The sequence below is a fragment of the Trachypithecus francoisi genome, unplaced genomic scaffold (assembly GCF_009764315.1).
Source record: "Trachypithecus francoisi isolate TF-2019V2 unplaced genomic scaffold, Tfra_2.0 Lachesis_group5, whole genome shotgun sequence".
NCBI classification, from domain to species: Eukaryota; Metazoa; Chordata; class Mammalia; order Primates; family Cercopithecidae; genus Trachypithecus; species Trachypithecus francoisi.
In genome coordinates this window covers 92,353,584-92,374,564 of record NW_022681470.1, presented here as the reverse complement: position 1 = coordinate 92,374,564, position 20,981 = coordinate 92,353,584, and the positions used below count along the sequence as shown (strand labels likewise).

Sequence of the window (20,981 nt, the reverse complement as noted above, 5' to 3'; positions counted from 1 at the left end):
GGATGGGCCTGTGGCTTTGGGGGCAAGTGAGAAGCAGTTTTCATTGTAGTGCTGGGAACTCTTGGGAGAGAAACTCTGTGGTCCCCACTTTCTTGGCATCGGGGTGAAGGAGGGAGACTGAGATGAAAAACTCTCATAGATCCTTTCTCCTGGCCTAGATCCAGCTTGGAAACCCAGGGCCTGTGTGCTGTGTCCATCACCACCTTCCTGAGGAGCGAGGGCCCATCCTGCCCTGCTCTGGGTCTCTCCTTTCCCAGTTCCATGTGTGGCCCTGAGACCATACATACGCCACTAAGAAGGGCTGGGAGGCTGCAGAAGCACATGCTCAGGGCGTCCCTGAGAAGGATGTGTCTCCTCCTGGGACTGAGGAACAGGGACAAACATTGAGTAAAGGGGCCCTCTGTGCCACACGAGTCCATGCTCCATGTCATAGAAAGGGAGTAGGGACAAATCCTAGGCTTGTAATTGGCAGCCTAGAGACAGTAGGGTGGTGGGATCAACAGTCTTGGCTCCTGGAGCACCCCTCTCTGTTGCCATGTCCTTGTTTGGGCAAAAAGTCCTCTCTGTCAGATGTGCCCTACTTCCTAGGCACCTGACGCCTCACTGCTGCTCTGCTTGGCATTCCTAGGGCCTGGGGTGCAGACGAAAAGGGGCCCCTGGCAGCGCCCTCCTCCTCACCCAACACTTCTGCTCCGAGGTGGTCCACAGAGATCTGAGGGCCGTTCTTTAAGGACCCCTGCTGTAGTCTGAAGTTCCTCCCTTGAGGTGGGTTTCCCACTGTGTCCAGGAAGCTCCTCATGCCCTGGCTTCCTTTCAGCCTTTCTCTCTGAGAGGAGATGCTAGCGGGAGGGAAGAGACTGGCTGGTGGGATGTGTAGCTCCACTCCAGGCCTCAGGTTCTCCTCCAAACTTCTGCTCGGGCCCTTTCCCATCACACCAGACCAGAACACAGGAGGAGCATAGTGGGAGGATGGGGGTCCACTGTAGGGGGGTGGTCAGCCAGAAGGCAGTTTGCAAGGACATTTTATTCATGGTCACAGTGGAGTATTACAGAGCAGAGAAGGCCAGTGTCTCCCTATCCCACCTGCCTGGGTCCTGGGGAAATGGAGAGAGGAGGAAGCGCCTGCATGGGACAGGGGTTTCCAGGGCTTCAGAAATTAGAGGGATGGGAGAGAAGTTGCATGGAGGGGTGAGAAAGGGGCTGGAGACCTTAGCCCAGAATGGGGAGATAGGCCCCGAAGAAGACTCAGGGAACACAACCACGCTTGTCCTCTCCCCAGGCTAGACCCTTAATTTTCCCCCTTACGTGGGCAGGATGGAAATTATGGAAATCTTATTCTCACCTCCCTGAAGAAAAGTTGGGATTAGGAATGTCTCCTTAATCTGATTAGCAATATGGTGAGAGAGGAGGGACACCCTGTCTTAGTTTTTCCCATTTCCACATTCACACCTTCCCTGCAATGCTCCCCACCTTTGGTCCAACTCCACCCCTTCAAATCCTGCAATTTCCGCCCATGTCCAGCAATGGGAAGGGGCTGACTCAGAGGCGGTGGGCAAGAGGAGAGATGGATTTTGGAGGACTCCTCCCCAACTTCCCACCTTCCTCTCCAATTAAGGAGGATCCAAGGGCCACAATGCTTTGAGGTTCTCCAGATTGGGTGAAGTAAGTCTATCCTCCCCAGTTTTGAGTCTGTAGGTCTCTGGGCAGAAGCCCTCCCTGGGATCCAGGCACCCCTTTGCCCTCATCATGGGAGCAGGCTTTACTTCCAGCCCCTCGGGCCTGAGGGACAAGAGCCAAAGCCTGTCACCTGCACCCTGTCCCAGCCCGGCCAAGAGAGGAAGCCCTGGAAAATGCCAGGCCCCTGGGAGGCTCCTAGGTCCTGGGAGCAGGATGTCTGGCTTAAAGGCCCCTGGGAGCTGCTGCTCTGACGGGAGAGGAGGCAAGAAGGGCCCCGAGAGGCAGGTCCAGTCGGAAGGGAGAGGGAGCGGGAGGGGAGGGGTGAAGGAGGCAACACCAGGCAGCTCGCCTTGGACTCTCCCCAAATGGCAGCAAGGGCCCAGCTGGCAGGGAACTGGGGCAGAGCCAAGTCCTAGAGAAAGAAAGAGAGAAAGGGTCAAGGGAGCCCAACCTCTCTCAGATGCCCCTTGCTCCTCCCATTTCCCAGGCCTTCTTATTTCTTGCTTGGAAGTCTCTCTTCCTCGCCCCACTGCCCTTCCTTTTCTTTCTGTCTTGTTTTTTTGAGAGAGAGTCTGTCTCTGTCACCCAGGCTGCAGTGTAGGCTTGAACCCTTCCTGGGTTCAAACGATCCTCCCACCTCAGTTTTCTGAGTAGCTGGGACTACAGGCACGTGCCACCATGCCTAGCCAAGTTTTGTGTTTTTTGTAGAGATGGAGTCTCGCCATGTTGCCAGGCTTGTCCTTCCTTTTTTTTTTTTTTTTTTTTTTGAGACGCAGTCTCGCTCTGTCGCCCAGGCTGGGGTGCAGTGGCCGGATCTCAGCTCGCTGCAAGTGCTGCCTCCCGGGTTTACGCCATTCTCCTGCCTCAGCCTCCCGAGTAGCTGGGACTACAGGCTCCCGCCACCACGCCCGGCTAATTTTTTCTATGTTTTGTAGTAGAGACGGGGTTTCACCGTGTTAGCCAGGATGGTCTCGATCTCCTGACCTTGTGATCTGCCCGTCTCGGCCTCCCAAAGTGCTGGGATTACAGACTTGAGCCACCTTGCCCGGCCTTGCCCTTCCTTTTATGCTTTTCTTTTCTTTTTTTCTTTTTTTTAAGACAGAGTCTTACTTTGTCACCCAGGCTGGAGTGCAGTGGCACGATCTTGGCCCACTGCAATCTCCACCTCCCGGGTTCAAGCAATTCTCCTGTCTCAGCCTCCTGAGTAGCTGAGATTACAGGTGCATGCCACCACATCTGGCTAATTTTTGTACTTTTTAGCAGAGACAGGGTTTCACCATATTGGTCAGGCTGGTCTCAAACTCCTGACTTCAGGTGATCCACCTGCCTTGGCCTCCCAAAGTGCTGGGATTACAAGCATGAGCCACCGCACCCAGCCTCTTTTCTGCTTGTCTTTAGGCCTCATCATAAATACCGTTCTTTGGAGAAGCCTTCCTAGACTCCCAGCCTAGGCGAGAGTGCCTGCTGCCTGCCCTCGCCCTTCCCTGAACCTCTCCAAGGGTGCTCGGCTGAGTTAGGGTCATGTAGTCATTTGTGTGCTTTTCATTTAATGTATGTGAGTCCAACTCTGTGGGGGCAGGAGCTGTATTTGTTTTATTTTCCCTCGAATCTACCCAGTCTGGACATAATCAGTGCTCAAGAAAAATGTGTCCAGCAAATTAAAGGAAGGATATTCTCTGCTATATCTCAATGGATCCATTCTTCTCTCCCTGTCCCTGCAGCAAGGGCCTCCAGTCTAGCCCGGCAAAGAACTGGTTGTGTGGCCTTGGCCTTGTCATTTAAATTTGCAGTCCTCTGTTTCTTCATCCATAAAATCCCCTCTCCTAGCTTAGATCAAGCTGTGTCATGGGTAAGAAGGGGCCCTGCAGAGTACATGACTGGGAGGCCCAGGGCAGGTATGGGGAGCCCCAGCCTTCCTCTTCTCTGTCTCACTCGGGTCCGTAACTTTCCACCTTCAAAAAGACTTCCTTCTTCCCGCTCCTTCCAATCCTGCCTCTTTCCCTCTCCCCGACCCTGCCAGGGCCCTACAGTAGGGCCTCCCAGCTGGGGGCCTTGGAGATGACTATATAGAACTTCACATCACTTTCTGTATTTCAAAAAGCCTAACTGCCGCTCCACATTTTTCTTAGCAAGACTACATCATTTAACTAAAAGAACAAGCATCAACCCAACGTAGTCACATTGGTTGGGCTATAGCGAATAAAAACTGGAAAAACAGGCCGGGTGTGGTGGCTCACACCTGTAATCCCAGCACTTTGGGAGGCCGAGGTGAGCAGATCACCTGAGGTCAGGAGTTCGAGACCAGCCCGACCGATATGATGAAACCCCGTCTCTACTAAAAATACAAAAATTGGGCCGGTGTGGTGGCAGGCGCCTGTAATCCCAGCTACTCAGGAGGCTGAGACAGGAGAATCACTTGAACCCGGGAGGCGGAGGTTGCGGTGAGCCGAGATCGCGCCACTGCACTCCAGCCTGGGCAACAAGAGCGAAACTCTATCTCAAAAAAACAAAACAAAACAAAAAAACCACCAAAACAAACAAACAAGCAAAAAACTGGAAAAACAAGTTAGTTATTATTTAATGTGTCCAATGTATTTGATAGGAACAATATTTCTGAAGTCAGATCTATGTAGGGAGAAAACAGTGACAGTGATCCTCTAGGAGAACAAGTGTGGAGGCCCCTATCAGAGCACCTTTTCTCTGGGTCATTGTCTTTTCCTTGGGTCCTTAGATGAGGTGGAGACTGCTGTTGCACAGGAAGGCTGTGTCCCTCGGGGATCCTGAGGTCAAGAGATATTTTCTTTCTTTTTTTTTTTTTTTTGAGGCGGAGTCTCGCTCTGTCCCCCGGACTGGAGTGCAGTGGCCAGATCTCAGCTCACTGCAAGCTCCACCTTCCGGGTTTACGCCATTCTCCTGCCTCAGCCTCCCGAGTAGCCGGGACTACAGGCGCCCACCACCTCGCCCGGCTAGTTTTTTTTGTATTTTTAGTAGAGACGGGGTTTCACCGTGTTAGCCAGGATGGTCTCGATCTCCTGACCTCGTGATCTGCCCGTCTCGGCCTCCCAAAGTGCTGGGATTACAGGCTTGAGCCACCGCGCCCGGCTGAGATATTTTATTTCTAAGAGTCCTCTCGTTCTCCCACCAGTTCCTTTCCATTCCCAGCACTGGCCCTGCAGCTCCCTACCTCTGGCTCAACAGACCCGGCACTCCCAGAAGCAGCTTCCTTTCTTGGCACCAAATGCTCTGAGTGAGGGTGGAGGTGAGGGGCTGGCACAGGCTTCTGGAATCTCAATCTAGAAGTGGGGCATGTGGCTGCTTCCAATCTTCTGGTGACCTACGCCTGCTTAGCATCCCTTAGGGCCTAAGCATAGGCAGGGCGTGTGTGTTTGCCTGCAGAGGGGAGGGAGGTGCAAAATAGCCCACTACAAATGGGGCTTGGGAGGGAACACTTTTTTCTCTTCTTCTTCTTCTTCTTCTTCTTCTTCTTCTTCTTCTTCTTCTCTTCTTCTCTTCTTCTTCTTCTTTCTTCTTCTTCTTCTTCTTCTTCTTCTTCTTCTTCTTCTTCTCTTCTTCTTCTTCTCTTCTTCTCTTCTTCTTCTTCTTCTCTTCTTTCTTCTTCTTTCTTCTTTCTTCTTTCTTCTTTCTTCTTCTTCTTTCTTCTTTCTTCTTCTTCTTTCTTCTTTCTTCTTTCTTCTTCTTTCTTCTTCTCTTCTTCTTCTTCTTCTTCTTCTTCTTCTTCTTCCTTCTTTCTTCTTCTTCTTCTTCTTTCTCTTTCTTCTTCTTCTTCTTCTTCTTCTTCATTTTTTCTTCTAACACTATCCACCTGGAATGGGAACACTTTTTTCTTTCCCTCATAGTTTCCCAAAGAGAGAAGCTCTCTGCCTAAGGCATTCCCAGTGCTAGGTCGGAGTGGGTGGGAGTGGAGAAACAGGGAGGGCTGTTCAGGTGCTACTTAGCTGCAGGCTACCAGACCAGGCCCAGCGAGTCCCAGCAGGCCCTGGAGCACCCCACACCCATGGCCTCAGCTGCACTCCCAGGGGTGCAGAGCTTGGGCTTCCCAGCAGCTCAGGGGTGGGGTGAAGGCCATGGATCCTTCTTCCATGAAATTGGCTGGAGTGGAGGGGCAATTCTTGGACCTCTGCACAAGAGCCTTGGTTTGGTCAAGTGTCTCTGTGATCTTTTTCACAGAAAATCTAATATTGTAGATGCCCAGCTCACAGCCTCTGTAAGAGCTGATGTCTGCCTACATTTCCACCTTCTTCTCCCACTCAATGGCCATGTGCTTCTGCACTGGCCTTCTCCCAGGCCTTCTGTCCCAGGGCCATTGCACACACTGTTCTCTCACTCGCTATGCTTTCCCTACTCCCTCTGAGCTCAGCTGACACTCAGGTACACTTTGGGTGTCATCTCAAGTGTCACTTTGTCAAGGAAGTCTTCCCTGATGCCCTTGGCACTCTGCATTTCTCCTCTGCAGCAGTTAGCACAGTTATAATCACTCATCAATCATTAGTTGAATATCTGCACCCCCCTTGCCTATAAGTCCTATAAAGGCCGTGTTGCTCACATTGGTTCCCCAGCCCCTAGGACAGTGCCTGGCACATTAAACAGGGGGTCATTAAGCATCTGCTGAAAGAAGAAATGAATGAGTGAGTGAATGAGTGAATGAACTCTGTCTTCCCAATCTCTCTCCCGCTGAGCCTCCGTCTTCATCCCATGGCCCTTGTCTTGGTTACCGCCCCGTCATCTCCTGCCTAGATTATCTTCAAAGGCCTTCCGACTCCAGTCGTATGCCTCCTCCAACCCAAAACTCTACACACACATAGTCATCTTTGTAAAATGAAAGTCTGACCATGACTCTCCCTCCCAGTCCCTCCTGACCACAGGAGAAAGTCCTGCTCCCTTAGCATGGCTTGTGAAGCCTCTGTGACCTGACACCAGTTTACCTTGCCATTCCCATCTCTTATCCGTCCTATTTGTTCCCACCTCATCACAAGACTTGCTCTCCAACAGCAAGCTACCAGCAGTTCTCCAGATTTGATACACTTGTTCCCAGCTTTTTGCTTTATAAATGCTATTTCCGACTAGGTGTGGTGGCTCACACCTGTAATCCCAGCACTTTGGGAGGCCGAGGCGGGTGGATCACCTGAGGTCAGGAGTTCGAGACCAGCCTGGCCAACATGGTGAAACCCCATCTCTACTATAGATACAAAAATTAGCCAGGCATGGTGGTGCATGCCTGTAGTCCCAGCTGCTCGGGAGGCTGAGGCATGAAAATCACTTGAACCTGGGAGGCAGAAGTTGCAGTGAGCTGATATCCTGCCACTGTGCTCCAGCCTGGGCAACAGTGAGACTCCATCTCAAATAAATAAATAAATAAATAAATAAATAAATAAATAAATAAATGCTATTCCCTCTGCTTAGGCATCTTTTTCCATCTCCTTCACCTGCCCGAGTGTTGTGTCCTCTGGGAAGTCCCAGTTCCTTCTCTGGGCCTGAATGTACAGCACCTAGTGCTTACCTGAATGCCCGCAGCAGTCGCTGGCAGTAATCCCATCTCTGCTCCCCACTAGGTTCTGAGCCTCTTGAGCCTTTCATCTCTGAACCCCCACACCTAGTAAATAGCTGGTGTTCAATAAATGTTGGTCGAATGAATGAATGAGTACATAGTATCCCTTGTCTTATGCCCCCTCAGCCATGTACTCAGCCAGGAGGGCCCTTCCTCCTCTGGCTAGGATTCCCTGGGCCCTCCCAGCCCTGAGCACTTACGGTGGATGCTGCTGCTGCTCCCCTTCTTTTCCCCAGGGGCCTCTGGTGCTTCCCGGGGGGTCTGCTCTCCCGCCAGCTGCTCCACCATGGCATGATGGGCGAATAGCATGCTGTGCAGGAGCTGAGGGGTGAGAAGTAGATGTGGGGTAGGATGGACTCTCCCTGGCATGTATCCTCCAGTACACTCTAGTACTGTCAGCCAGTTGCTAAAACAATGAAATACTCTTATACTGACTTTTTTTTGAGTTGGAGTCTTGCTCTGTCGCCCAGGCTGGAGTGCAGTGGCACCATCTTGGCTCACTGCAACCTCTGCCTCCTGGGTTCAAGCATTCTCCTGCCTCAGCCTCCCTAGTAGCTGGGATTACAGACATATGCCACCATGCCCAGCTAATTTTGTATTTTTAGTGGAGATGGGGTTTTGCCATGTTGGCCAGGCTGGTCTTGAACTCCTGACCTCAAGTGATCCGTCCACCTTGTCCTCCCAAAGTGCTGGGATTACAGGTTTGAGCCACCGCCCCTGGCCTCTGATACCTATTGTTAAAAGCCCACTGCCAAGGCTGCCTAAAGTCTCAGATGCCCTTGGCCCTTCCCTCTGATCCACCCCTAAAGGAGTGGCGCCTATCACAGAAGGAGCCACCCTTTCTCACAGGTGGGTCCCGTACCACCTGGATTGCTAACACCCCTGCCTCTGGGGCACTCAGGGACTAGGATGCAGGAGGAAAAGAAAACTGGAGGCTGATGGGCCGCAGAGGCAAAGAGGAGGGTGGGGGGCCTCCTGGGCAGAGGGGCAGGACCTGGTGGAGCCCTGAGACAGGGGCCACCTCTGCTCTTACCTCGCTCTGCACACCCACGGGCACCAGCGCTGGCTGACACAGGGCAGGGGCCCCCAGCAGCACGTGGGGGGATGGTGGCACCCGCACTTCCCACAAAGGATAGTTGACTACGATGAACTTGCTGAAGTTGAACTTGTACGTGAACCTTTTGCCTTTGGTCTTATGTAGGATCCTCTTATTGTAGTAATATCTGGAGAATTCAAAGTTGAGAATAGAGTTGGCCCAGTGGTCAGAGAATAGAGTCAGGGACCCAGTCACATTCTCCTCCCTAGCCGGGCTGACCCTACGCTGTTCCCCAAGAACCACTAGGCAGCTCACCACAGGCCAGGACACTTCCCAAGCCTTGGAGGGGGTGGAAATCAGTAGGGGTGCCGGAAACCACGGCCCTTTTCCTTGAACTCTTCCCTCTTTGGCCATGTCAGCCGCCTCCTCTCACCTGAGGGCCCGGCTCAGCTTGTCATAATTCATCTGTGGTTTGCATTTCCTGCGGCCCCAGAGGCGGGCCACCTCATCTGGATCCTTGATGACAAATTCCCCGTACTCTCCCTGCTGCCAGGCGATGACATGGCGGAACTCTTCCTTCTGCAGCAGCTCCAGGATGAAGTGCCACAGCTGGATCTGCCGGGAGCCTGGGGACGACTCGGCTTTGTAGGCCCAGTCAGGAAAGGCCAAGCCTGGGTGGACAGGGCAGAGTGAGGGCTCTGGAGGCCCTGCCCTAGGCCACCGTTGGATCAGGAGGTAGACCTGGCCAAGAGGCTCACCTGAGATCCAGTTGCCGGGGGTGGCTGGGATGCCCTCAGCCAAGCAGCTGCAGTGCATGGTCCACTCTGGCGAGAGGGGCTGTGTCTGGGCCTTGGGGAAATGGTCACCACCTAACAGGAAGGGAAGGAAGGAGGGAGAGGGCAGGACAGTGAAAGAGGAAGGAAAAATGGAGGGAAAGAAGGAAGGAAGGGAGAGGGTCAGGAGAGAAAGAGAGAAAAGGGAAGGGACAAGAGGTTGCCAGTGAAGGGGAGAAAAGGGAACCAGAGGCAGCAAGTTTCCCCATACCCAGACAGGGTTCAGCCTCCTCTGAGGAACTCCCCACTGCCCAGGGCTGACTTGGACTCAGGGCTTCCGGCTGAGCCACTTATATAAATGGAGAGAAGTGCAAAGGGTCCTATATCCTGCCCTGCTGGGGGATTTAGACAGAGAATGAGATCTCTTCTTAGGGCTTAACAGGATTGGAGTTTTTCCCAAGAGAAGACAAAAGAAAATGTAATTAATCATGGGCTCATTCTAAATCTTGAGTGGGAAGGAGGTAGCTTATACACATACCTGTGCCTTTACAGTATTTCTTTTTTTTGAGACAGTCTCTCCCTGTCACCCATGCTGGAGTGCAATGGGGCTATCTCGGCTCACTGCAACCTCTGCCTCCCAGATTCAAGTAATTCTCCTGCCTCAGCCTCCTGAGTAGCTGGGATTACAGGTGCGTGCCATCACGCCCAGCTAATTTTTTTTTTTTTTTTTTGTATTTTTAGTAGAGACGGGGTTTCACCATGTTGGCCAGGGTGATCTCGAACTCCTGACCTCATGATCCGCCCACCTTGGCCTCCCAAAGTGCTGGGATTACAGGTGTGAGCCACTGCACCTGGCTGCCTTTATAGTATCTCAAACAATTTCACATTTGAGATGAGCAGGAAGTTTTGTTTTTTGTTTGTTTGTTTGTTTTGAGTTGGAGTCTCGCTCTATCACCCAGGCTGGAGTGTAGTGGCACTATCTCGGCTCACTGCAACCTCCGCCTCCCAGGTTCAAGCCATTCTTCTGCCTCAGCATCCTGAGTAGATGGGATTACAGGTGCCCACCACCATGCCTGGCATATTTTTGTATTTTTAGTAGAGACAGGTTTTGCCCTGTTGGCTAGGCTGGTCTCGAACTCCTGACCTCAGGTGATCCGCCTGCCTCCACCTCCCAAAGTGCTGGGATTACAGGTGTGAGCCACCACGCCCGGCCGAGCAGGAATTTTTGTGGGCTTTTTTTTGTCAGTCCCAAGGGCCTGGCACACAATAGGTGTTCAATAAATGATAGTTAATCGAATGAATGAATGGTAATGGACTTATAGATAGTGTCTTCTTTGTTGAACATCTGTACCCCACTCAGAGTGTCAGCTTCGAGGTCAGGAACCCTAGCTGTCTTGTTCTCCTCTGCTGGCTCCCCAGATCCCATCCTAGCACAGGACCTCCTACTCAAAGGTGCTCTATAGATATTTGTTGAATTGGTGAACCACGGGCAGGAACTGGGAATCCTGTGGTTCTCAGCTGAGAAGGATGTGGAGTTTATGGAATGAGCCCAGTGAGATGTACTTGCCTGATATAGGAAAAGAGAAAAAATGTCTAAGCCCTCAAGCCTTCTGGATGGAACAGAAAGCCTTCCGGATGGTGCAAAAGGCTGGTTTCCACTATAACTAATGGAAGATGAAACAATATGCAAAGGGACTGAGGAGGGATGGGAGAGGCTGCGGTGGGGATGAAGCACATGGGACCTGCTCCTGGTGGGCCAGGGCATTGGGAGGTTCCTGGGCACTTAGGACTGCCTGTGAACAGGGTTACGTGACCCGGGCCTGGCTCTCCATCTCTGATGGAGTTAGTGTGCAATACCTTCAGCAAGAACTTATTAGGCTGTGAGGTCTGGAGGGCACGTGAGGATTTGTCTGGAGTTGCTTCCTCACTTTCCAGAGGAGGCTCAGACAGGGAAAGTGACTTGACCAAAGACAAAATGGTGAGTTAGCTACCCTGCCCCCTGACTCCTAATCCATAGCACTTTCTCATATACTGAGTTGCCTTAAGACTTAAAAAAAATCATCTATGTTGGTGCTTTTCAGACTCTAATGTGAATAGGAATGATCTGAAGGTCTCTTTAAAATACAGATTCTGATTCAGTGGGACTTGGGGGACCTAAGACTCTGTACTTCTATTTTTTTTTTCTTTTTTTTTGAGACGGAGTCTCGCTCTGTCGCCCAGGCTGGAGTGCAGTGGCACAATCTCAGCTCACTGCAACCTCCACCTCCCAGGTACAAGCGATTCTCCCACCTCAGCCTCCCAAGTAGCTAGGACTACAGGCACCCGCCACCATGCCTGGCTAATTTTTGTATTTTTAGTAGAGACGGGGTTTCATCATGTTGGCCAGGCTGGTCTCAAACTCCTGACCTTAGGTGATCCGCCCACCTTGGCCTACCAAAGTGCTGGGATTATAGGTGTGAGCCACCACACCCAACCAAGACTCTGCACTTCTAACAAGCTCCTAGTTGATGCTGCTGCTGCCGGTCCGCAGACCATACTTTGAGCAGTGAGAACCCATAGAACCTGTGGGATGCAGCAAAAAGAGGCTGTGGGTGTCAGAAAGTCAGGGAACCCTAGACACGTCAGGTTGTAAGAACCCTGGCACCTCCCACTCCTGGCACCAAGAGATCATCTGGTCTCTTACTCTCCCTTTCCCAGGGAATGCTCAGTGCCAGGATGTAAACTGACAGACAGGCAGTTAGGGCTGGGATCTTGGAAGCACACATTCTGGCCTGAGCTGAGAGTGTTTCTGGAAATTAAGGTGAATAGGGCAGTGAGTAGATCCAAGCTCACCCAGAAACTGGATGAATAGGTTATCCTACTCATTCCTCTGTCTAAACTGGCAGCTGACATTCTGGAGTCTTCTCTCCTTTCCTCCCCTGAAGCAGATGCCCCCACTCCTCTTCCAACCTCCTTTCCTTCCCTGTCCACTTGGGAATTCCTCCTTGGTTGAACCTCAGTCTGATTAGAATCTCTTCTGCTTCACCTTGGGAAAATGGGCTGGGAAATGGGGCAGGGTGCAGAGGTGAGTTTTGAGAGATTCCAAGGCATGACTGTTCTCTGGAGGAAGCTGATAGAATTACCTATGGCTTGCCCTGGCACCTGCTGAGTCTGATGGTGTTTTCTGGTTTGAAGGATGTGAAATCTTAGGGTAGATTTAGGATCTGGCAAGAAGAGAATGATGAACCCCACCACTGACCAGACACTCAGTGTGCTCTGCACTACATTAAGAGATTGAAATAGACATATACTGAAACCTCACAGGAGGTAGCAGAGGGGTTGCATAACTTCCCTAAGGCCATACAGCTCTTAAATCAAAGAGGGGAAAGTAAGATCTTGAGGCAAGATTTAAAACGTTCTGCCATCTAGTTGGGCTCCCAACATCTCCTTCCCTACCCCCCCAAAAGAAAAAAAACCTCAAAATGCAAAACCAAAGTGGCATGAGTAGGCAAGGTCAAGTCTCCAAGCTTCCTGATGCCAGCAGCCTCCTCCCCAGCCTCTCTTGTGTCTGTGAGAGTCCCTGATGGATCCTTAAGTCTCTGAGGAGCTTGCCCGTTCTGGGTGTGGAAATCCTTGCTGCTGACAAGTCCTGCCAAATGCCTTCCCTCCATCCTTCCTTTCCTACATGAGCCTCTGAGCTGACTGGCGAACACTCAGAAAACACCAGGTCTCAGTTCTGCCTTCGTATCCAAGAGCTGTTCTTGGAACTTAACCTTAAGTCCATGTGCTTCACTTTAATCCGCACTCTGGTGGTGATGCTCCCAAGGCTGGGGCAGGTAGTCCCATTCTGTCCCCACCCTGCTCCTATCTTCCAGGCTCCCACTCCTCCCCTCTTGTGCTGTGGGCTAGACACACAAAGCTTGGGGAAGCTCTAACCATGGGTTCTGCATAGCCTCTGATTCCCCAAGACCCCCCATGGCAAGATCAGTACAGTGGCCTTCTAGGAGAATGAGTATTGAAAACTACAAATCAAAAAGGATCATAACCCAATCTCGAATGATCAAAGTGGCTTCTCTTAAGCACTTTGTGTTTCTTGAAGAGTTGTAGCAGCAAGCAATTAGTATTGTCATCACCACCATCATTCTGATTACTAATAATATGATTAACCTCTTTGGCCAATGTAAGTGCTCATTACAACACATGTAGGTTTTAGGTCATTACTTAATAAAAGCAATACAGATGCTGAAGATAACAATAGAGAGTAAGCCTTAAGCTAGGGCTTGGAGCCAAAGGAAATGTCCAAAGCACAGTTCACCTTTTGAAGATTTTATTTAATATGAATTGAGCCTCTATCATGCTCCCAGTATTGGGTTTAACATGTTTTCCTATGTTACTTCATTGACTCTTCACAATAACCCTTCTAGATGGGTATTATCTGTTTTGTATGCTAAGGAAATTGAGGCTCAAGAAGATTAAGAGACTTGCATAAGATCCTGGCCAAGTGGTGGAGCCGGATGGGAACAGGTCTGTCTGACTTCAGGCTCCAAGCCGTAATCAGTCAATCAGGGCAGAAAAGTTGAGAATGAAACTTCAGAGCAGAGAGGTGAGGCCGATGGGAGACCCTGGGCCCTGAAGGAGGCACTTCCAGTCTAAACCCTCCATGTGGGCTCTTTGCTGGAAAAAGTATCCGCAGAGTCCCCAGAAAGCCAGAGGACAGCCAGCCAGATGGGCAGACAGCAATACAGAAAGCATGAGAAAGACAAGAACATACACGATTTAAAAAAAAAAGAGTTTTCAAGACCAATGCTGCATGTATACAAAGTGGAAACTTGCATCAAAAGTCGCTTTGTTTTTGGGGCCTTTAAGGGGCTGAAGTGGATTGACTGCATAATCAGATTGATTGGCCAAACCAAGTGTTTTCAGTGACTGCTTGATTGATTCAGTGGGAAAATGGGACTGTGTGTAAATACAAAGGCAGCGGAAAGAGATGGGCCATGTGAGTCAGCGAGAAAGAGAGTGAATCAGAGAGTATTAGACAGAGAAAGAGTGATGCAGAAATCAGAAGCTGTGGACACAGGTGAGGTCCAGAATATGGCCCGGGGGATGGAAAGATCAGAGTAGAGAAACCAGCTTAGAGGGGCGACAGTGCAGGGAGAAATCCCTTGGAGACATAGCGATGGTGATCTCCAGGGGGTATTTCGTGCTTGTTAGCCCTGAACAAACTGCATCCCCCACCCCTACACCAAATCCCCAATCTGATTAGAAGCCTCTGGTCTCTCCTCTTGATCTCAGCCCCAAGTGGAGAGTGGTTAGTCCTGAGACCTGCTTTAATGCTATTAGTTAAAGCTGCTTAGGTAGGAGAGCGAGAGTGGTTGGGGGCCTGGAGGGTCAAAGCTGGTCGCCTTTTTCCTTGGGGAATTTGGGGGAAGGAGAGGGTTAGATGCCCTTCCTTCATGTCCCCTTAACCTCTCTTTCCTTCTCCTCTGGCCAAGGGATATGCTGGCAGTGACCCCAGAGACAAGGACATCTTGTCTCTCCCTGCCCAGGCAATAGAGAGGACCCTTTTTTCATGCTGGGTGCTGGGAATCAGCCAGATGAACCCTGTCTCCCTCCTGCAGCCTCAGCTCTTCCTTCTATCTCTGCAGCTGGGAGAGGCTCCCCCTGTGGGGTCCAGCAGCAGTCCTGCTTCTCCTTCTCTGTCCTCAGTCCTCAACCCCCCTCCAGGCTCCCTCGCAACTGCTGTCACTGCCCAGTCCCCTCATTCAGCCTCAGATCTCTGCCCAACCCCTCCTTAGTCCTCCCGCCCCTTGCAGATGCCTCCAACTCTTGTCTCTTGGGTCCCTGGGGGCCGTGATATTTAAAAGGTTTGTGTAACTCCATGGAGCAGAAATCCAAACCCAGACACTCCCATGCCCTGCCCCACAGACCTGTCATGATGGACAGCTGAAGGTCAGGGGGAAAGTCATCCGCTCAACACCTTCAGGGACCCAGGGGCTGGGGGAAGTGACATGGGTGTCTGGAGACCAGCTTCCAGCTCCGCACCCATCCCTCTGCCTGTCAGGCCCCTGCCAGTCTCCACTTTTCTCTGTTTGACCCGTTTATCTTTCTTCAGCTCATTTGCTCCTTCATTGTTCTCTCCTCTTCCCTCCCACTTTAATTCTTTTTCCTTCTTTCCACTTGCGACCCAGCAACCTTCTCTTGGCCTTTCTTCACCACCATTATTGATTTTGCCATATATTTTCCCACTCTTTTCTCTCTTCTCCCTTGTCCTCTCCTCTGCCAGTTTCTCTTGGTCTCTCCATTTCCGCCTTTACTTCCTGTGTCTGCTGATCCTGTGGCCTCTCTCTTTGTCGCCCTACCCATCCTGCCCCCGTGAGATGCCCATTCCCCTGTTGCCTGTCTCACCACTTCCCTCCCAGCCTGGCGCTCTGTTTTGCTGTCTCTGTCACTGTCTCCTCTTGTTACTTTCTGTTTCCTTGTCTGTCTTTCCTCTCCTGCCCCCCATCTCTTATCCATGCTTTGGAGAAGGAAACTGACCACAGGCCTCCCAGTTTCCCTGCGCTGCCCTTACAGCACCACTTCCCCACTCCCCTACTTCCTCCTCAGATCCCCCCAGCACGCCTTGACCTTCCCCCAGTGGCAACCTCACCGTGGGTTCCTTTCATCCCATTCCCATCAGCTGTGCCTGGGGGAGTCCCCTGTCTGGACACCCCCTGATTCTTCCCTTTGTCCCCCAACACAGAAACAAGAAATCCCCTCCAGCAGGTGATGACGTGGCAGAGGAGCAGGCCAGAGGGAGAGGAAGTGAAAGCTCCTAGCAAACAGCTGAGCTGGATGAGTTGGCAGGGCCGGCATGGGGCTGAGTAACTGGGACCAGAGCAGCAGCATCAGAAGCAGGCATCCGAGGCCATTCTCCTCAGCTGGGGGCCTCTGACACCTTCGGACTCAATCACCAACCCTCAACCCTCATGTCCGCTTCCAGCCTCAACCCCGACCCCAATCTTAACGAACCTTCAACTTCCACTAAGCCCCAAGCCTCATTGAAGGCTGCACTCATGCAGCCTGGTCCCTGTGCCCATGGGAGCCCCACTGCCCTTGGGCAGGACCAAGAAGGGGCTCAGAGGTGGAGAGACAGTGGCACCACACTCCCCAGCCCTTCTCCTCTTGTCTCCTTTGAGAAGGAGTTAGGGAGACAAGCAGGACTTCTCTCTGCCACGGGAACATCATCTCTGTGTCTCTCTAGCCTCACAAGCCTGCATCTGCCATCACCATCTCGGGCTCTCGTGAGAAGTGGGGGACCCACGTTCTCAGACTTCAGGCTTCTTCTAGTTCCTTGAGAAGGATCCCAAGAGTCTGAGGAAGGGAGGGAGGTAGGTAGGTGAGTGGGGCAGAAATCTTCTCATCCCATCAGAGGTTTCAATTCAGAACACCCCAGCCCGGTTCAGGTGGGAGCACAATCCTGGTGGCCCTCTGGCCACCCCTCCTCCTTCCCATCCCCATGCTGTCAGGTCCACACCCTCACCTGCCTCCCTCTGCCCAGTGGTAGCCACCAGCTGGTTGTCAATCTTCACCCACTGCTCTTCAACCTCAGCCACAGGGATGACAGCAGAGAGCTCCCTGAGACACAGAACCCTGGGGCAGGGAGATAGCTGAGACCAGCATTCAGTCAGTCCCAGGATCCAACTTGATCCATTCATCCCAAGAGCTGAATCTGCGAATAACTGACCCCAGTTATGCCCCATCTCGGGGGAGAAGAACCTATTGGCAGACTGGACCTGCTGTCATTATGATGTCCTTCTGTAGGTGCCAGGATTCTCTCTGGCCTAAGTGCTCAATACCTGGCTCTGCGGCTATCCCGTTCCTGGATGGAAGAGCCCTGCCACCTCCCGTGCAGCTTCAGTGTGACCGTTGGGTTCCCCTCTCCACCCAGTGTCTAGCTCTCCTTATTTCTCCCCTTCCTAATTACCCACGATCGGCTACACCATTGAGGTGGTGGGGGACAGAGAAGGGCTCTTCCCTGCCGGCTGGCCCCAGCTGCAGACCTGCCATCAGAGTCCCTTACCTCGGAGCAGCAGCCAGGTCCCCGTTCTCCTCCGACTGGCTCCCTCTGGCGCTCTCCTCGCCCAGCAAGGACCCCTCGCTCATCGCACGTGTTAGGGTTACTTAAAATGAGAGCGGGATCTCCAAGCTCCCAGGGGAACTGATGTGGTTTTGAGACAATAGCTTTAACCCTTTGGGGGCCAGCAACACCATGGCCTTGAGCCCCCTCCCTTGCACCCCCGCCCCTTTGGGGGTGAGGTGGGAGGGAGTATCTCTTACTGGGTCCTTTGCATCCAGAGCCTGCCTCTGGGGAAGACTGGACCTAAAACATCTGACCCACAGGGAGACTGGGGAGAGGGCTACCCCTTCTTTAATGCCAGGAAAAGGGACGCTGACCTATTGGGAAGGCCTTCTGCTGTCCACCCTTCCCACTTTGTCAGCCCTTCTTTTATGCAGCTTTCTGTGGAGATGGAGGCCAGACCTGCAGAAGAAACCCGCTTCCCAGCCTCTGATTCTTAGCATCCCCTCACTCTTCGTTTTCCCCTCTGACCCCCAGGCCGTGCTCTGCTCACCATGGTAGTGCTGGATCTTTGCAATTTGTAACTTTTCTTCCTAGTCTCCAGTAAAATGAAACTAATCATTTACCTAATCTCTTTTCTCTGAGGATTTTAAAGCAGTGATTATGTCTCTCTCCTCTTAGAGTTGTAGAAAATGATTTTTCCTTTTTTTAAAAAAATTAATATGACTTGAAGTTAGACAGCAGGAAGAACTTCCAACTAAGGGATAAACCAGGCAGGAGAAAGTGACGACAGGGGCATCAGATAACCTGCCAAGGAAATATTAGAAACAAGAGAAGGGGTAGGTATCCAGAATATCCTGGGAGGGGACGGAGGACGTGGATAACTGACCTCGGAAGAGGCTTTTCCAGGGAAACTGAAGGAGGGAGGATACAGAAGACCAGGGCCTCTGTCGTTAAAGTCCCGGGGATCAAGTGACCCTGGAGCCTGTCGGCCCTGTGTCCAATCTCCCCACTCACCATCAGGGAGAAGATTGATGGATGTCATTGGGGGATCAATATGATTTTCTTTTTTTTCCCCCTGACTCTGCGATACCAAGTTTCCCCCTACCCTCCACTCCCCTCATTACACAGTCCCTCCCAACCCTGAGCTGATTGAGATGGGAATGGAGGGCCATGGAATTAAATTCTGGGGGTTGTTTTCTGGTTAAATCAACCGAAGCTAACATGATGGAAAAGTGAGAGAGAGGCTGATTGATGGAGGAGACAGGAGCTGGGGGCCATGGACAGAGGGTCCTGGTCAGGGGGAGGCAGGGAGGACTGGGCTCCGGGCCCTCTAGGGCAAAGAGGAAAGGGGCTACAGGGAGGAATGGCACAGAACACTGTTCCAGGGAGTCGGATGGGTGGGGGGGATATTAGCAAGGATTAGACAGACTTGATCTCCATAGAGGACCGAGATCTATGGCAAGAAAGACTGAAGTTAGAGCCAAGATGCCGTAACCTGGGCATTTCTCTTAGGTGTCATTGGTACTTTCTCGTCTGGAAAGCTTATTCTGCCCCTTGCTCACCTCCCTCCAATCCTCTCTTCTTCGTTGAAGAGTTTCAGGATCACTTGAGTTAGCTGCAGAAGATACCAAGGCCAAGGAGGACTCCACTGGGAAGAACGACTGCCCCTCCTCTTCAGGAAGTCCCTGCCAATGAGGGGTCAGAGCAGAACTGAAGTGGGAGAACAGGGGCCTACACCCAGGCACTGGACTCCCGGGATCATTCGGACCTCCTCTTGCCTCTGTAGGCTTTCCTGAGGGGTAATATCTGAGACACCTCCAGACAAGGAGGCTCCAAGCTATTGTGGGGGTCCCACTTCCTGCGACCATCCGGCTCCCAGCAAAGTCTGTCATGAGGCTACCTTCAAGATCTTTTTTTTTTTTTTTTTTGTAGAGATGGGGTCTCAAACTTCTGGCCTCAAGTGATCTCCCTGCCTTCAGTCCTCCAAGTAGCTAAGATTACAGGTGTGCGCCACCATCCCTGGCCTCAGGAGCTGCTTCTGAGTGGGGTTTTCACTCTTCTCTTCTGCTGCTCCTTCCACTGTCCCTACCTGCTTCCTCTCATCTTCTAGGAAGCTGGATAAAGGTGGTTCTCCCTGCCTGCTCCCTACTTTCTGTCCAACTCACACTTCAGTGGTTGGCCCTTGTGGACTAGGCTGGGCATGGACACTATAGACCCTTGGCTCAGACCTTGGCTGCTAGAATGGCAAGCTGAGCCTCCTCTGCTTCTTCCTCTAAATATAAGCAGATGGCTTAGCTCCCCGTCAGTGGGTGGAGGAAATGGCAAATGGCAGTGGGTGGAGGATCTTCCGACCCAACCAAGACCCTTCTAGATTATGAGGCTTTCTGCGTGTATCCTAGTGTGTAGCACAGTGCCTGGATATGGGGGCTGCTGTATCACAACTGGGAAGTGAATAAACCACAAAGTACCCCATGCCTCAGTCAGCGCCCCACACTCTAGCCAGCCCAATTCCCTGGACTTACAATAGGCAGCCTCAACACATTTTATTTTATTTTTTGGGGATAGAGTCTCACTCTGTTATCCAGGCTGGAGTGCAGTGGTGCAATCTCAACTCACTGCTACATTCGCCTCCTGTACTTAAGTGATCCTCCTATCTCAGCATCCCAAGTAGCTGGGACTGCAGGCACGCACCACCATGCCCAGCTAATTTTTGTATTTTTGGTAAAGATGGGTTTCACCGTGTTGCCCAGGCTGGTCTCAAACTCCTGAGCTCAAGTGATCCACCCGCCTCAGCCTCCCAAATTGCTGGGATTACAAGCGTGAGCCACCCAGCTTCATTTCCATTAACTGTCCGGCTTCCTAAACTCCCCTGACACAGTGAACAATAGTGGGGTTGGGCTAAAAGGGTGGGGGTGGAGCTGTCTCTGTCTTGGGACAGAAACCCAGCAGGAGGCAGCCCTTCTTGCTTTGGTGCTTAGAGCTGGCTCTGGGTGTCTGTCAGCATCCACTTGGGCCCAGGGAGGCCAGGGAGGGAATGGGAACGGCCTCCTCTCCTGAGCTCCCCTCCCAGCCCCTAGAGAGTAATGGCACAGACTCAGGCAGGAAGGGTCCTCTCATAGGAGGAAGCCAAAGTATATGCTATTTGAGCTTCAAGTAGACTTTTCCTGTTCTAGTTAGTGACGCTTTTTTCATACTTGAGTAACTACCAGCACAAGTGACTAAATTCAGAGTCTATTGACTTTGTATCAAGATCTCACCACCTGGAATGGGTTCTCTCAGGCCTCACTGCGCCTTTGTAATCATCTGACATTAAAATGGGCAGGACCAGAGAACACAGGGATGGGATCAGACCTTGGGGAGTGTTTCTCAAGGAGCTGCACAGGGCAGAGGGGTGGAGATGACAAGATGGTGCCATTGCCCTCCTGAGGAATAGGAGGAAGCCAGGAAAACAGGCTCATCTCTTCTTCACTGGCTCCTCACCCTTCTGCCAGGGACCTGGCCTGGATTCATGGCAGCCAGTGAAGTAAAGTTCAGGGGGGCCTGGCTGATTCCAGGAAGGTCTGTCTGGCCAGTCCAATAGTGTCAGAAGAATACCCACTCATAAGCACTCCTTGCCAGCTGTTGGAGAAAGAGGGCTCATTCTTTGCCATCCTGATGGGGTCCAATGCACCCCCATTAGAGGGGCAGGGGTCAAAGTGGTGACCGAGACTGAACTCAGAGGGAGGGGAGGGAAGAGGGGCACTCCTGCAGGGAGGGACTAGGCCCCAGGTGGCCAGAAAGGGGACAGGAAAGATGGCGCCAGGTAAGCACTGGGAAGGAGGAAGAAATCTGATTTAAGGAGACGAAGAAGAAGGAGGGGGGAAGATTAGAAGGAAATGATGAGGCCGA

The 20,981-nt window shown here is 51.9% G+C and overlaps 1 protein-coding gene across 1 annotated transcript; it reads right to left on the bottom strand.

Annotated features, from left to right (window-relative positions):
- Positions 1-1,006: 1,006 nt before the first annotated feature.
- Positions 1,007-9,374, bottom strand: ETV3L (ETS variant transcription factor 3 like). Its single transcript, XM_033196829.1, has 5 exons — positions 9,038-9,374; positions 8,713-8,950; positions 8,277-8,466; positions 7,444-7,564; positions 1,007-2,089 (listed from the first exon to the last, which is right to left on the bottom strand). The coding sequence occupies exons 1-5, from the start codon at positions 9,093-9,095 to the stop codon at positions 1,611-1,613; spliced, it is 1,086 nt and encodes a 361-aa protein (XP_033052720.1). The 5' UTR covers positions 9,096-9,374; the 3' UTR covers positions 1,007-1,610.
- Positions 9,375-20,981: the final 11,607 nt, after the last annotated feature.